Consider the following 16,128-nt stretch of genomic DNA (forward strand, 5'->3'; position numbering starts at 1 on the left):
TGGCCCACCAGCACTTTCGGAGGCCAAGGTGGGCGGATCACTTGAGGTCAGAAGTTCGAGACTAGTCTGCCCAACTTGGTGAAATCCCATTTCTACTAAAATTTAAAAAAATTAGCCAGGCATGGTGGCATATGCCTGCAGTCCCAGATACTCTGGAGGTTGAGGCACAAGAACTGCTTGAACCCAGTAGAGAGAGGTTGCAGTGAGCCGAGATTGCACCCCTGCACTCCAGCCTGGGCAACAGAGTGAGACTCCATCTCAAAAAAAAAAAAAAAAGAGCTAAAACTAATTAAAGTAAAAAAAAAAAAACTAAAATATACATATGTGTGTGTGTATATATATATGGTATATACAGGATTCAATATTACCCCCCAGTTTCAGGTATTCAGTGGGGATCTTGGAAAATATGCTCCCCTGCAGATAAAAGGGGACTACTATAACATGAAAGACTAGGAATGGATTCCCTTTTAAATTTTCCTGTATGTTCCTTGTAGAAATAAAAGACCAATCAAATGAGAAAAGCAAAATCTACCTGGCCCAAGCTTGCTATAGCAAGGCAGTCACACACTCTCACTTGCGTATTGAGAGAGACTCAAAGGCAGGAAGAGGAGAGGGAAAACTTTACAGTGGGAAAAAGGGAAGGCTTCAGGCATTTCCTGACTGGGGGCTGCTGGCCCAGGGAAGCTGTAAGTGGGCTCAATAGAAACAGGGCATCCTATTTGATTAGTAGGTGGTGCATATTTAACTTTCTCTGGTTTGTCCTAAGTTGGAAGTGAAGAAAAAAATTAGAGGGGCTGTCAGTCATTAATCAAATTCTGACCATTTGGGGCTGTTACAGCAGTTATTGCATAGCTTTGTGTATTGTCTCTAGAGATAGTAACCTGACTTCCTATAAGTCTGACATAATAGGCTGGTTTCCTGGTCTGTTTATTTTAGATAAAGGGCTGGTTTTCTGGGCAGACTGCTGTAAATTTTGAGTCAAAGTTCTATTTTTATTTATGGTCTGACCATTATCTCTTCATATACTTAGTTTCTCAACTTTCACAGGAAAAAACAAAACAATATATTGTTCAAAAAACAGACCATTTTCACAACAAAAAGTTATTGCTTTTGTATCTTAATACGACAATGTAAGTACCATTTCTTTCTTTTTTTTTTTTTTATCAGTTGAGTTTTGTCTATATAAACAAATTTTCCTACTAGGGGAGGTAGAGATGTGTGGGAAGAGACTTCATATCAAAACTTCCTAGTGATGTGACTGCCACCTGAGGAGAAGTCACAACGGTGCTCTTCTGAAACAGAATGTTCTGTGTGGTTGGTGCAGAATTCTCTGGGGATACCCCTCCCTTGGGTTTTGACATGTGAACCCTCGTCAGTCACCACTAGGTACACAAAGCCTCCTTGCCAAAAATGCAAGACAGATCTGCAAACCTTTTGTTTCAATAAGGAAGAAATGTGTTTCAAAAGATTCGACTTGATGGCCTAACCCATAATTTCTTATGAAAGGCTAGTTTGTATCAAATAAACGAACACAAGTCACACTTGCAAATCTAAATATGAGTGTCTTTAAACAAATATGAAGAACACTTAACTTTTTTCTTTTCTTTTTTTTTTTTTTGAGATGGAGTCACTCTGTCGCCCAGGCTGGAATGCAGTGACACAATCTCAGCTTGCTGCAACCTCTGCCTCCCAGGCTCAAGTGATTCTCCTGCCTCAGCCTCCTGGGACTACACACACCCACCACCACACCTGGCTAATTTTTATATTTTTAGTAGAGATCGGGTTTTACCATATTGGCCAACCAGGTCTTGAACTCCTGGCCCCAAGTGATCCACCTGCCTTGGCCTCCCAAAGTGGTGGGATTACAGGCATGAGCCACTGCACCCGAACAAGAACACTTAACTTTAAAAGGAGAAACACTTTTTTTTCTAGAAATTAAAAATCCAGATAAGCTTTGCAGAAATAACATTTTGGACTGAATTGGTCCACAGAAAGTACACAGTCCAGGCCTCTGATACAACAGATGAGGATACCAGGGTACAGGGCTTGGAATATAGAATGTGCTCAAACTAGAACTGACCCATGACTAAATGGAGCTTCAATACTCCCAAAGTTCATGTGGCTAATAGAAAGAGTTTTACTAAATTTTAACATGTCAACTGACAGCTTTTTGGGCACAAAGTACCAATTATCCAAAATAAATTCAATAGGCCGCATGCCCATGGATCTCCCAGTCTACTGGGTCAAACATCCAAAGAGCAAATATACTTATAAAGTAATTATTATATACAACAATGAATTCCAAATGGAAAATGACTTGGAAATACTGCAATAGGAGTATCTACGAGGCATTGCTGAGAAGGAGCCTGTACGTTAGCCTGCTGGGAAAGAGAAGGGTTAGCCTAAGCTCAGTACTGATAACTAGGGTCTATTATTAAGACATATTATGAGGAAACCTCAGCACTAGTGAAACCCAAGAGTACAAGCCACTTATACTGCCGCCCTTCCAGGAACAGAAATCAAAACATAACATCAGAAAATTTCCAATCACCACCCCACTCCCAAATACATGTAGAGTGATTATCCCAGTTCTCTGAACTGGGGAGGGCGCCATCTTTGGCCTAGACGCCCCTCTGGGTGACTGACAGGTGAGCACATTGAACAAGGTGACTCTTAAGACAAGGCTGTATGTAGCCAACATCTTGACAGCAATCTGAAGTTGGAGATTTTACTACAGCCAGGGAGAAAACGGAGAAAAATACTTGAGAAATGTGTTAGCTGTGTTGTGTTATTCTTAGTAAACAGTTAACGTTGGTCAACCACCTGAACACTGCAGTGGGCCCAGGTCAAGCATGAGAACATGTAAATTTTGCCCTCTCTGCCCAGTGCCTCTCCAGGGCTCCCAGCCCCAACGTCTCTCTGATTAACAGCGCCAGTGAGACCCACCTTCGCTTCCTCTAGAGACTGAATGGCCCCTATATCCTCCAGGCCTTCCTGAAGCTCAGAAATGTCCAAGGCCCCATCCTCATTATAGTCCAGGTACCAAAAGAGATCTCCGTAGAGGGAGTCCATCGAGGATGTCTCCCTCCTAGCTCCGAGGCCGGAGTGAGCCCCAGCGGGGTGGAAGTGCGACGGACCAAGGGGGATCTCTGCCCACCACACGGCCAGTGGGAAGAGGCCTAAGACAGCATCCTCCTCAGGGGCGCAAACACAAAGCACCTTCATCAGTTAAAGCGCTGGAAGGAGAGGGCTCATCCTAACGGCTCCAGCGCAAAGGCGCGAGCGCGCAGGGCCCAGGACCGGGACCTCGGTGGGACCGCACTTGGGGCTTCGCTGAGAGACCGCGGAGTTCCTGCCGCACTCACGTCTGATCAGAAGTGCGGGCTCCCACTCCAGGAAAAGTCCAGTTGGGGCAAGTCACACCCCTTTCCCCAGAACCTTCCAGGGAGAACCCAGCACAGGGCCATCTAAAACTAGATCTAAAAACTTTAGGGCCATCTAAAAACTTCTTTTTGGAGAGTAGGTCGGGAATGTTGGGACATGGGCTATTGTAGCATAAGTGATTGGCGGTGGGGGCCTGCCAACATTTAAAAAAAAATTGTTTTGCTGCACCTGTCTAGGAATCCTTCTTTTTAAAAATCTTTATAATGATTTTTAAAAATAAAATAATTTTATTGTAGATTCAGGGGTTACACCATCAGCTTGCTACAAGGGTATACTGTGTGATACTGGGGTTTGAGGTCCTAATGGTTCCATCAACCAGATTGTGAACAAAGTACGCAGTAGGAAGTTTTTCCAGCCCTTGCCCTCCTCCCTCCCTCCCTCCTTTTGGAGTCCCTGGTGTCTATTATTCCCATGTTTATGCCCCATTTACCCAAGGTTTAGCTCCCCTCCTATAAGTGAGAACACAGTATTTGTTTTTCTGTTAGTACATTAATTCATTTAAGTTATTGGCTTCCAGCTGCATTCATGTTGCTGTAAAGGACATGATTTTGTTCTTTCTTATGGCTGCATAGTATTCCATGGTGTGTATGTACCACATTTTCTTTATCCAATCTGCTGCTGATGGGTACCTACACTGTGTTGTAGGAATCGTTTTCTAAGGTTGCAGCACTGGAGAATTGCTGTAATAAAGACTAAGAATTGAATGAAAATCTGCCCACATGGGCTGTTTCTTCCGTGACACCTCCCCTCACAGTTTTTTATCTTTTATCTTCATCTAACCACTACAATGGCTCCAGGGCAAGCCTATCCTTCAGCTGTTAGTGGCTGGATTGTAAAGATGATCTCAAAATAGGCAAAAGTTCAGTGATCTTGAGTCCCAGAGAGAAGTTAGGAGATACTCATAAACACTATCCAGGGCTTCCTCTTAATCCTCACCCTCTGGAACCACAGAGGGCCCTGGTTCCCCCAGACAAACACCTGTGGTCCCTCATCCTGCACCACAGGGAATGTGGAGGTGCAGTTTCACAATAAAAACTCTCTACTTTTTATGTAATTTATTTTCCTAAATATGGAGATTGGGTACCCTAAAAAGTTGAATATTAAAATTCAAAAAGAAAATTAATTTAGCCATTATCTGTTAGCTCTTGCTCTACACCACCCATCATGTCAGATACTGGGGACATAAATGGACCATCACATGTCCCTGAAATACTCGTAAGTTTCCCCTGGGAGGAGGTTGCACCATGGTTAGTCAAAAAAAACCACTGTATGCTTCTCAATCAACATTTTCCCCCAGAGCTGTTGAGCAGTGGCAAATGTCTAATGCTGTTTCAAAAGATGTGCTGTGGCCCAATCAAGAATGAATTCTTTCAAAAAGAGAATTTTATGGTCCACAGGGAATGGTGCTTCCCTGTGCATCACAGAGAATGTAGGTAGTGGCAAAGAGCCACAGAAGGCAGATAGCCAGGCAGAGAATGAGCCTTGGGTTAGAGTTTACAAGACCAAGCAGAAAAGACAGAAATCATGGCCAGGGTGATAAGGAACACAGACTGACGGCATTTAACAGAACTGACAGGAGAGAGCAAACCATAGAGTTGAGAGTTTCATCTAATAAAAGGCAGGTATTTTTGTTGAATAGCTCTTTCCGCTTTTTGAAATTACCCTGTTCATTATTTGCTTATTATTTTTTATTCCCCAAGCACCTATGCAACACACGCAGACCTATTTACTATAGGGAGGGTGTTGAGAATACAGTGAAGAAGGCTGTCGGTATTTACTATAGGGAGGGTGTCGGGAATACAATGAAGAACACCGTAGGTCTTGTTTACCACTATATCACCAGTTCATTAAACATGTCTGGCACTGTTTGAAAATATTAAATGAATGAATTTACTATTTATGCTAAGTTACTGGGTAGTTCTTACCATTTGTAGTTAACATTTGAGGCCTCCAGGCATTAAATAACATGCCCAAGGCCACAGTCTAGCAAGTGGTGAAAACATTTGAACCCTGTTGTTTCCACAGCCTGTAATAATAACCATTATATCCACTAAACCAGTTCATGTGTAGTAAACACTACGATCCACATTTCAGGGTTAGGCTTCAAACTTTCTCAACAAATCCTTTTATTTTCATAAATCCTGTCAAATATAGATAACTTGGTGGGCTCCATTTGATCCTTAAAAAGATAAGATTTTTGAACTCGGCATGGTCAAAATAAGCAGTGTATTACAGAATGTTGTCTTGTGGAAGCTTCTTTCTAAATGTTTTTTCCGGAATACCAATAAAGAAAGTGGGCTAGGAAAATTATAAAGGTTAGCTGTGCCCTTAAACAATGGGAATCATATACCAGGCAGAGAAGGGGGAATGAAAGAAATCTCAGGCAGAGAGAAGAAAATAAAGGGATCAATGTACACAGTTGTGGTCTAGTCAGGGAATATGGCATGTTGAGAGTTTGGAAAGGTGACTGAAAAGGCTTAGAATGCTACAAAGATTGAAAGGGTATTTTATGCCTTACTAAAGAATTCTTCCATTTTTTCATTCTTTCAGACACTTTATTTCTGCAGAGAAGGGTAACATCAAATTTGGAATATAAATCAGGAGAAAACACAAAAGATACAGATTTTATATATTTTAGAACATTTGATAGAAATGTAGTTGGAATTTCATTGTTTTTCTTATACCATAATCTTTCTGTTGTGATGCCCTAAAATTCACCCTATCATTTCTATATCATGTCTCCTTAATATTGTGCCAGAAACCATAAAGTGTCTGACAATTAAAATATTAAGTAAATGGGCCAGCCATGGTGGCTCATGCCTGTAATCTCAGCACTTTCAGAGGCAGAGGCAGGCAGATCACTAGAGGCCACGAATTCAAGACCAGCCTGGCCAATATGGCAAAACCCCATCTCTACTAGAAAACACAAAAATTAACCAGGTGTGGTGGCATGTGCCTGTAATCTCAGCTGCTTAGGAGGCTGAGGCACAAAAATCGCTTGAATCCAGGAAGCAGAGGCTGCAGTGAGCCGAGATCGCACCACTGTACTCCAGCCTGGCTGATAGAGCGAGATTCTGTCTCCAGAAAAAAAAAAAAAAAAAAAAGCAATATTAATGAAATAAAAATGGAATGAACTCTCCTTGTTAACAGAGGAATTACTTAATGGAGTGAATCCTGATTCCATTCAATGCAATAAACATTTGCTAAGCTACTATTCTTCTATGTGACTATTTTTTCTGTGATTGTAAATGTAAAAATTTAAAGACAGAATAAAAAAAATCATAGAATGTAAGAGTTAGAAGGGCCCTTAAATCAGGTTACCAGTCCACACACTCCTCTAACACTGGGTGATCATTCGGCATACACTTCATACCCACGGGCACAGAGGGTCCTCAAGAAGTTTACCAGCTAGTAAATGGGACGCCACATTTTAAAGGGTTTTTTAACATGAAATTTCATATTCAGCCACATATGACCTTGTTAAAAGCTCTGTTCAGGACGCAGGCAAGATATCTGCATTTTAAGAAGAAGAAAGTAAAGCTCCAGTAAGGCTCAAACTTGACAAGGGTTACACAGTCAATTCATACCAAGGATGGAACCTTTTGTAGCTTGCTGCTTCCCTTCTTGTTCTTGGCAATTGTCCTAGTCCATCTGGGCTGCTATGACAAAAATACTATTGGCTTACTTAAACAATAAGCATTGATTTCTTGCAGTTCCAGATACTGGAAGTCCTCGATCAAGGTGCTAGGAGATTTAGTGTCTAGTGAGGACCCACTTTCTGGTTCCATGGACCACTGTTTTCTCAGTGTCCTCACACGGTAGAAGGGGCAAGGAAGCTCTTCTGGGTCACTTTTATACAGGCACTAATCCCATTCTTGAGGGCTCCACAAAAAGAAAGAAGATGGGGGTAGAAGGAGGAAGAGGAGAGGGAGAAGGAGGTGCATAAAGAGAAGAAAATAACTGAAGATTTTTAAAAGGAAATAGGATTACTAGACAAGTATGAGAAAATTAGTAATGTTAAATACTGTATCTTCTTGTTCTCATACTACATTCTACTCTCAGTCTATACCCTTATACTACTGAGTCGTAGGAGAACTTAATGTGAATTTTCTCTAATTTTTAACTTTAATTTTTTACTAATTTCATAATGAGATTTGGAACATATAGAAAACAAAGGTCATATCAGAAAAAAAAAAAAGTACGCTTTCACTTCTAATTGGTTCTTAATTTTGTCTCAGGACTTGCCTTGAATTCTTTTCTCTTCCCTGGATAATTCTGGAACATTTAGTAATGGTTAGCTATTATAGTCCTTATGCCTATTTCTACATTCTACTCTTATTTCTACATTCTTTCCATCTAAAATCTAAAGAAACTTAAACAGAAATTTGTTCTCTTCTAAATGCTCAATTCATTACAAATGCTTGGAAACACGGAGATGAGATCAAATCAGATGAAAGTTTATAGAGATTTCGCTTCAAGCTGAGTTTTGGTTTCAATACAAACTACTATCTTGAAACTTTCCACTGAAGAGACATCCCACAGTTCTCATTTCTATGCCCAAGTGGCCAATCTCCCCACTCCTTGACATTACACAAACCCCTGACACACCTCTGAAATTTCCCCCCATAAATGTAATCCTAATTCTATCCCACGTGTGATGGTTAATTTTATGTATCAACTTGTCTGGACTAAGGGATGCCCAGATAGCTGGTAAAACATGATTTCTGAGTGTGTCTGTGAGGATGTCTCTGGAGGAGGGTAGCATTTGAATCAGTAAACCAATTAAAGAAGACTGCCCTCACCAAATGGGTAGGCATAATGCAATCCTGTGGAGGGTGTGAAGAGAACAAAAAGGCAAAGCAAGTACTATGTTTTGCCTGTCCCCACAAAAACTCACGTTGAAGTCTTATCCCTGATGTGGCCATGTTGGGAGGAGGGACCTAGCAGGAGGTGTCAGGGTCACAGAGGCAGATCCCTCATGAATGGCTTGGTGCCATTCTTGCAGTAGTGAGTGAGTTCTCTCTCTCATGAGACTGAATTAGTTCCCTCAGGAATGGATCAGTTCCCTCGAGGCTCGGTTGTTATAAAGCCAGAACAACTCTCATATTTTGCTTCTTCACACATGTCCACTTCCAATTGACTTTCCACCATGTTATGATACAGCAGAAAAGCCCTCACCAGAAGCCCAGCAGATGCCAGCACCACACTTCTTAAACTTCCCAGCCTGCAGAACTGTGAGCTAAATAAATGTCTTTTCTTTATAAATTACCCAGTCTCAGGTATTCCATTACAGCAACACTAAATGGACTAAGATAGGAAGTGAAAAGGAATTCCACCTGCAGAATAGGAGACTTTATAAAGACTGATACCCTGAATGAATGAGGATGTGGAGAAGCAAGCACTGTCAGTCAAAAAAGAGTGAAAATGGGTCCAAGGTTTCCGAAAGGCAATATGTATCCCAATTTAAAATGCGTGTTACCTTCAGACTCAGCAATGTCCACTTCTCAAAATTTATCCTATGAAAGTAACTGGACCAGAATGAGAAAATGAATACAAAGGATATTCATTGCAATTTCACTTACATCGTTTTTAAACTATCAGTAAGCTAAATGGTGGTTTAAAAAGAATTGGTAACATATACTACGATACATACATATAACAGAATATGATGCAGTTATATAAAAAAGATGGTACAGCAGCGATTCTCAAGCTTTTTGATCTCAGGATCCCTTTACAATCTTAAAAATCACTGAGGACTCCAAAGAGCTTTTGTATATTGTAGGGACTATGGAGTTGTACCACTGAGATCTCCCTTCAAAGGCGCCTACTGTAAGGAACACAGTCGACTTCCACCCTCTAGCCTCTAGCCCTGGCATCTGCTGATGCACTGCAGCAAGGCCGTCTCTTTCCTGGGCTGCTTCCAGCCAATGATTGGACATGGTGGGGAACTCCAACAGGGCCATTTCTGGGACAATCAGCAAAAAGTACCAAAAGTTGATTCTTTCAAAATATTAATAAAATACACAAAACTTTGGCAAGATTGAAGGGGAGAAAAGGATAGATATGAGGAATGAAATAGAGAACCTACCTACAGATATAGTCAGAAGTTTTATAAAATCATCAGCGAGTATTATGAACCTTGGATAGAATGGGCAGTTTCAAAAAAGAAAATTGTAACTTACTAAATCTGACTCTAGAAGAAACAGTAAACTGAAGAGGCCTGTAACTACCAAAGACATTAAAAGAGAAGTTAAATATAACAGTATAACAGTTGTAGGCCCTCACAGTAACCTAATCACTTTCCCTCTTTGGATAGAGAATGCCAGTGTCAGGGAACGCTTCAACAGGGTTGGAGAATTTCCACATATCTCCACCCTACTAAAGGGGCAGAAGTTCAGGGGCACAGTTAAGATGACTCAGAGAAAACGAAATTGCTCAGCCGCAGGTTAACCCTTCAGATCAATTTCTGTACCTAGGGCACTAACCTAGAAATGTCTTAAACAATGGAATGTCGCCATTCCTTCTCAACAGGAAGTGGGGGAAACATGCGATTCTTTTTCAAACAGTTTTGAAACAGTAGACAACACATATAGCTGGTATAACAAAGCAGCTTCGAAGAGATCGAAGGTGTGCGCCTTTTTACAGAACCTGGGACACACTTAATTCTGACGGCTAAAAATGATTACATGTTTGCAAGGTATTAAAACAAAACAAAACAAAAAAAACAAAGAACCTGGGATGGATTCAGGACAAAAGGGTCTTAAAAATTTAACAGTGCCCGTGGGCCACAGTGTCCACAACACTCATTTTATCTGGACAAATACCAGTAGCCTTTTGTATTATGACCCACTTCTGTTACCGGGGTCGCCGGTCGCGGCCCCATGCCCGAGTTTCTGAAGCCACCGGAGCGCTGGGCGCCACAGTTCCTCCTTCCTCCTGGCAACGCCTCGGGCCGCCGCCCTCCTCGGTCCTCGCAGCGTCCCCAGCGCCCGCAGCCCTCCCTGCGCTCAGGCGGCGCCCCGGCGGCGACCCACCTCCTCGGCGTCCTGGCCCAGGGGGATGCCCAGGTGCCTGAGACCCTCCTGCAGCTCGCCGATGTCCACCACTCCGTCCCCATTGCGGTCCAGCGCCTGGAAGAGAGTCTCGTAGCGCGTCGGTGGCTCCGCTTCCTGGCAGGCCGCGGTGGGCAGCACGAAGCCCCGCAGCCAGCGCAACATGGTCGCAGAGGCGCGGGCGGCCTGGCCGAGGAAGTCACGGGAGATCGAGGGCTGCGGGGCGCGACTGGGACCAGCGCGAGGCCAGGCTGGGCCGGACGTGCGGCTCAACAGCGTTTGGGGCGCCGTCTGGTGTGCGGCTGCAGCGCGCAGGGCGCAGGAGCGGAGACCTCACCCGAGCCCGCGCGACGCGCAGGGTGTGGCCGTCCCGCCGCTGCTGAGGAGGAGCTCGCCGCGCTGGCCTCCGCGGCACTGGCAGGGCCCGCCTCCGGAGGGCAGGAAGTGAGGGAGCTGCGAGGTGGATCTCGGGAGGGGCTGTGCGGGCCCGGGGTCGATCTCCGCGCAGTTGCCAGTCCCGCCGTCAGCAGTGCGGGTCCGAGGAGGAGGACCCCAGAAGGTCTAGGGCTGCAGCGTCAGCGCGTCAGTGGTTTGGGAGCCGGGTCTTGAAGACCGGTTACTCCACCTAAAGACCCCCTCGGGCCAGAGCCTAGGCGGTCCGCCCAGAGCCGCTTCTCTCTGCCTGGAAAGTGGGCCATGGAGGGCATTGTCTCTCATGGATGTCTAACTTTTTCGTGGTAGCGCACCTGGGATGGCGATTCTGCTTTAAAAAGCGGAGAGTTAAATCCGAAAGCTTCTATTGGAGCAATTATAAAAACAAAAAGGAGAAACTCCTGGATTTGTTGCAGAAAAGACCAACAGCCATCTACGTGGGCAATGGGAAAAAGAGGGACTAGTTTGGTAGACAGCTTAGCTACGATTTGCCGTGATTAAACGTACAGAGTGTGTGCCAGCTGCGCTTATCAGAAAAAACAGCGCCCTCCTCCTTCTCAAGATGGGTGCGGTTCCGAGGTTTGGAGCTTATTACTCAGGCAAGACAGAACTTGTTACTGCCTAGCATGGAATAACGGAAGGAACATTGGACTCAACAGAGAAAGTACCCAATCCTTCAGATGTGACATAGCCTCTCCAGGTAGTCTCTCATCAGTAAAATGAGAATGTAAATATCTGCCTTCACAACAAGGTTGTATATTATGTGTGAATGGTCTTAATTATCTAAGGCGCCCATCCAATGAGATCTGGTTAATTGTAATAATTCTGTTCATTCACAGTTGCTTAAGAGAAACTATTGTTGTACTGCTGTTCGCAGGAAAGAAGACACCTCTGTACTTGTAAATTAGGCTGTCTTACATCTTCTGAATCATTACACAGAAATCAGTTGTTCCAACAGCCAGGAGCTCAGACCCTGAGCTTACCTCCCTTTATATCATTTTGTATGTTTAAGACATATATGAATCTAGAATTTGTAAGTTAAGGGCTGCCTGCTTAGTAAAGTCATCTTGAAACTGATTTCTCTTTTTATATTACTTCCAACTTCCAATCTTACTAAGAATCATCGCTTTCCTTTGGAACTGCCTTCAGACTTCAACAAATTTTCTATCTGTCCTTGAAAACCTCTTTTAATCCCTGCTGTGAATATTCTGTACATGAAGAGCGGTTGCTTGAATTAGTCATCTCACACTTACATGCTTTCATTTTACTTTTTTTTTTTGAGACAGTCTCGCTCTGTCTCCCAGGCTGGAGTGCTGTGGTGCAATCTCAGCTCACTGCAACCTCCGCCTCCTGGGTTCAAGTGATTCTCCTGCCTCAGCCTCCTGAGTACCTGGGGCTACAGGCTATTTTACTTTTTTAAAAAAGTAATACTTAGAAACATTACCTGTCAACATATTTTCTGAGAAAATTATCGTCACACCGAAACTTTCCCTTGAGTGTTTATAGCAGTTCTATTCATAACTGTCAAGCTCAGAAACAAAATGTTCTTTAATGGGTGAACTGGTAAACAACCTGTGTTGCATTTATACAGTGAGATAGTAATTAGCAATAAAAAGGAATGAATTACTGATACCTGTCAACAATGACATTCTGGAAAAGGCAAAACTATAGGGACAAAAAGCAAATCAGTAGTTACCAGGGCCTGGGACTTGGGGGAGGGGAATTGATGACAAAAGAGCATCAGAAGGCTTGTGGGGGTGATGGAACTATTTTACATCTTGCTTATTATGGTGGCAGTGGTTACACAACCGTATGTGTGTGCCAGCAGAGCTGCATACTAACATGGGTTAATTTATTCTGGGATATCTCAATAAATCTGACTTAAACATGAGTAAAATGGAACAAGAATTTTCAAAAGATCAGTGTGAAAATCAAAACGGTTTATGAATAGTTATGAAGTATGGGCCACACGCCAGCAGCATTGGTGTCACATCAGTGTTACTGTGAAAATCAAAGAGTTTATGAAGTGTGGGCCACAGATCAGCAGCATCAGTGTCACTTGGGAGCTTGTCAGAAATAATCTCAGGCCTGCCCAAGCCCACTAAATAAGAATTGCACTTATACAAGAACCCTGGATGAGCATTTCATAAAGTTAGAGAAGCACTGCTAGTATGAAACAAACCACTCGAAGTGCAACCTGTTACCTGTCTGCAACGAGTCAGACATTGAGAGGAAGGATATAGAAATTTTATAGCAATTTGATAGAGTAATTTTTTTTGTTATATCTAATAATAAAACTTGTCTTTTTAATTTCAATTTTCTAGTATTGCATTTTTACTGTATTTTACACAACTATGTCTGCAATGAATTGAGATAATACCATGAAGATAAAAGGTGTAATTTAACACTAGCAACTTCCTGCATAAGAGAAGAAATCTTTACACGGATATTTAAATATCTGGGCGAAAGAAGGCATCCCTGCTTACTTCTGCTGGCAATTCCCAAAGACCAGTGGTTCCTAGAGGCCAGTAGTAGAAACCCAGAATTCACACTTCCTTAATTCATTTCCTTGGTCAGAACAAAAGTCTAGGGTTCAGCCCAATTTAGCTACTTCTATTGTCCCCAACTTCTAGCCTTCTCATGTACTACCATTTTCCACTGGAATAACCTTCAGACTTGACCAGTTTCAGTCCTTGAAGACCTCTTTCAGCACCTACTTTGGAATCTTTTAATAATCATTCTAGATTCGGCTAGTTTTAGTTGGTAAACACATTTCTCCCTTCTATGCACTGAATCACTTACTTATTGTGTAGTGCTAATAAGACCAAAGAATCTGCCTCTCCACAAGGAGCAATTCTATTTCAAAATCCTTCAAGAATATTCAAAAAGGAAAAAAAGATCCTGGTCATTGCTCCCTCAAATTTGAGTAATCACAGCATAGGCTGTGTAACAGAATTTGATTGGTTCAGTGTAAAGCCATAACCATTACTGGAAGGATGCTACTTTTTTTTTCATTGTACTTTAAGTTCTGGGATACATGTGCAGAATGTACAGGTTTGTTACATAAGTATAAATGTGCCATGGTGGTTTGCTGCACCCATCAACCCATCACCTACATTAGGTATTTCTCCTAGTGCTATCCCTCCCCTCCCCAACCCCAACAGGCCCCGGTTTGTGATGTTCTCCTCCCTGTCCATGTGTTATTGGTCAATGCCCTCCTATGAGTGAGAACATGCAGTGTTTGGTTTTCTGTTCTTGTGCTAGTTTGCTGAGAATGATGGTTTCCAACTTCATCCATGTGCCTGCAAAGGACATGAACTCATTCTTTTTTATGGCTCCATAGTATTACATGGTGTATATGTGCCACATTTTCTTTATGCAGTCTATCATTGATGGGCATTTGGGTTGGGTCCAAGTCTTTGCTATTGTGAATAGTGGTACAATAAATGTACATGTGCATGTGAATGATTTATAACCCTTTGGATATATACCCAGTAATGGGATTGGTGGGTCAAATGGTATTTCTGGTTCTAGATCCTTGAGGAATCGCCACACTGCCTTCCACAATGGTGGAACTAATTTACATTCCCACCAACAGTGTAAAAGTGTTCCTATTTCCCCACATCCTCTCCAGCATCTGTTGTTTCCTGACTTTTTAAAGTTCACCATTCTGACTGGTGTGAGATGGTATCTCATTGTGGCTTTGATTTGCATTTCTCTAATGACCAGTGATGATGAGATTTTCTTCATATGTTTGTTGGCCACATAAATGTCTTCTTTTGAGAAGTGTCTGTTCATATCTTTTGCCCACTTTTTGATGGGGTTGTTTTTTTTCTTGTAAATTTGTTTAAGTTCCTTGTAGATTCTGGATATGGCCCTTTGTCAGATGGATAGATTGTAAAAATTTTCTCGCGTTCTGTAGGTTGCTTGTTCACTCTGATGATAGTTTCTTTTGCTGTGCAGAAACTCTTTAGTTTAATTAGATCCCATTTGTCAATTTTGGCTTTTGTTGTTTTTGGTGCTTTTGGTTTTTCAGTCATGAAGCCTTTGCCCTTGCCTATGTCCTGAATGGCATTGCCTAGGTTTTCTTCTAGGGTTTTTACAGTTTTAGGTCTTATGTTTAAGTCTTTAATCCATCTTGAGTTAATTTTTATATAAGGTGTAAGGAAGGGGTCCGGTTTCAATTTTCTTCCTATGGCTAGCCAATTTTCCCAACACCATCTATTAAATAGGGAATCCTTTCCCCATTGCTTTTGTCAGGTTTGTCAAAGATCAGATGGTTGTAGATGTGTGGCATTATTTCTGTGGCCTCTGTTCTGTTCCATTGGTCTATATATCTGTTTTGGTACCAGTACCATGCTGTTTTGGTTACTGTAGCCTCATAGTATAGTTAAAAGTCAGTTAGAGTGATGCCTCCAGCTTTTCTCTTTTTGCTTAAGATTTTCTTGGCTATACGGCCTCTTTTTTGTTTCCATGTCAAATTTAAAATAGTTTTTTTCTAATTCTGTGAAGAAAGTCAATGGTAACTTGATGGGATTAGCATTGAATCTATAAATTACTTCGGGCAGTATGGCCATTTTCATGATATTGATTCTTCCTATCCATGAGCATGGAATGTTTTTCCGTTTATTTGTGTCCTCTTATTTCCTTGAGCATTCATGTAGTTCTCCTTGAAGAGATCTTTCACATCCCTTGTAAATTGCATTCCTAGGTTTGTTATTCTCTTGGTAGCAATTGTGAATGGGAGTTCACTCATGGTTTGACTCTCTGTTTCTTATTGGTGTATAGAAATGCTAGTGATTTTTGCGCATTGACTTTGTAACCTGAGGCTTTGCTTAAAGTTGCTTATCAGCTTAAGGAGTTTCTGGGCTGAGACAATGGGGTTTTCTAAATATGCAATCATGTCATCTGCAAACAGAAACAATTTGACTTCCTCTCTTCCTATTTGAATACCCTTCATTTATTTCTCTTGCCTGATTGCCCTGGCCAGAACTTCCAATACTACGTTGAATAGGAGTGGTGAGAGAGGGCATCCTTGTCTTGTGCCAGTTGTCAAAGGGAATGCTTCCAGCTTTTGCCCATTCAGTATGATATTGACTGTGGGTTTGTCATAAATAGCTCTTATTATTTTGAGATACGTTTCATCAATACCTAGTGTTTTGAGAGTTTTTAGCATGAATGGGGCGTTGAATTTTATCGA

At 42.2% G+C, this 16,128-nt stretch overlaps 1 protein-coding gene across 2 annotated transcripts in view; it reads right to left on the minus strand.

The window, feature by feature from the left end:
- Positions 1-11,999, minus strand: part of LOC126929676 (calcium-binding mitochondrial carrier protein SCaMC-1) — a 55,791-nt gene extending 43,792 nt beyond the window's left edge. Inside the window, exon 1 of one of the 2 annotated variants that reach the window (XM_050746263.1) lies at positions 10,479-11,999. In XM_050746263.1, coding sequence (XP_050602220.1) covers positions 10,479-10,661 — 183 coding nt within the window. In that variant the 5' untranslated portion in view covers positions 10,662-11,999. Of the gene's footprint in view, positions 1-2,946; positions 3,286-10,478 lie in introns of those variants that run through there. The other variant, XM_050746257.1, reaches the window with a different exon arrangement.
- Between the last annotated feature and the right edge of the window lie 4,129 nt (positions 12,000-16,128).

The sequence above is a fragment of the Macaca thibetana genome, chromosome 1 (genome assembly GCF_024542745.1).
Source record: "Macaca thibetana thibetana isolate TM-01 chromosome 1, ASM2454274v1, whole genome shotgun sequence".
Lineage (NCBI taxonomy): Eukaryota > Metazoa > Chordata > Mammalia > Primates > Cercopithecidae > Macaca > Macaca thibetana.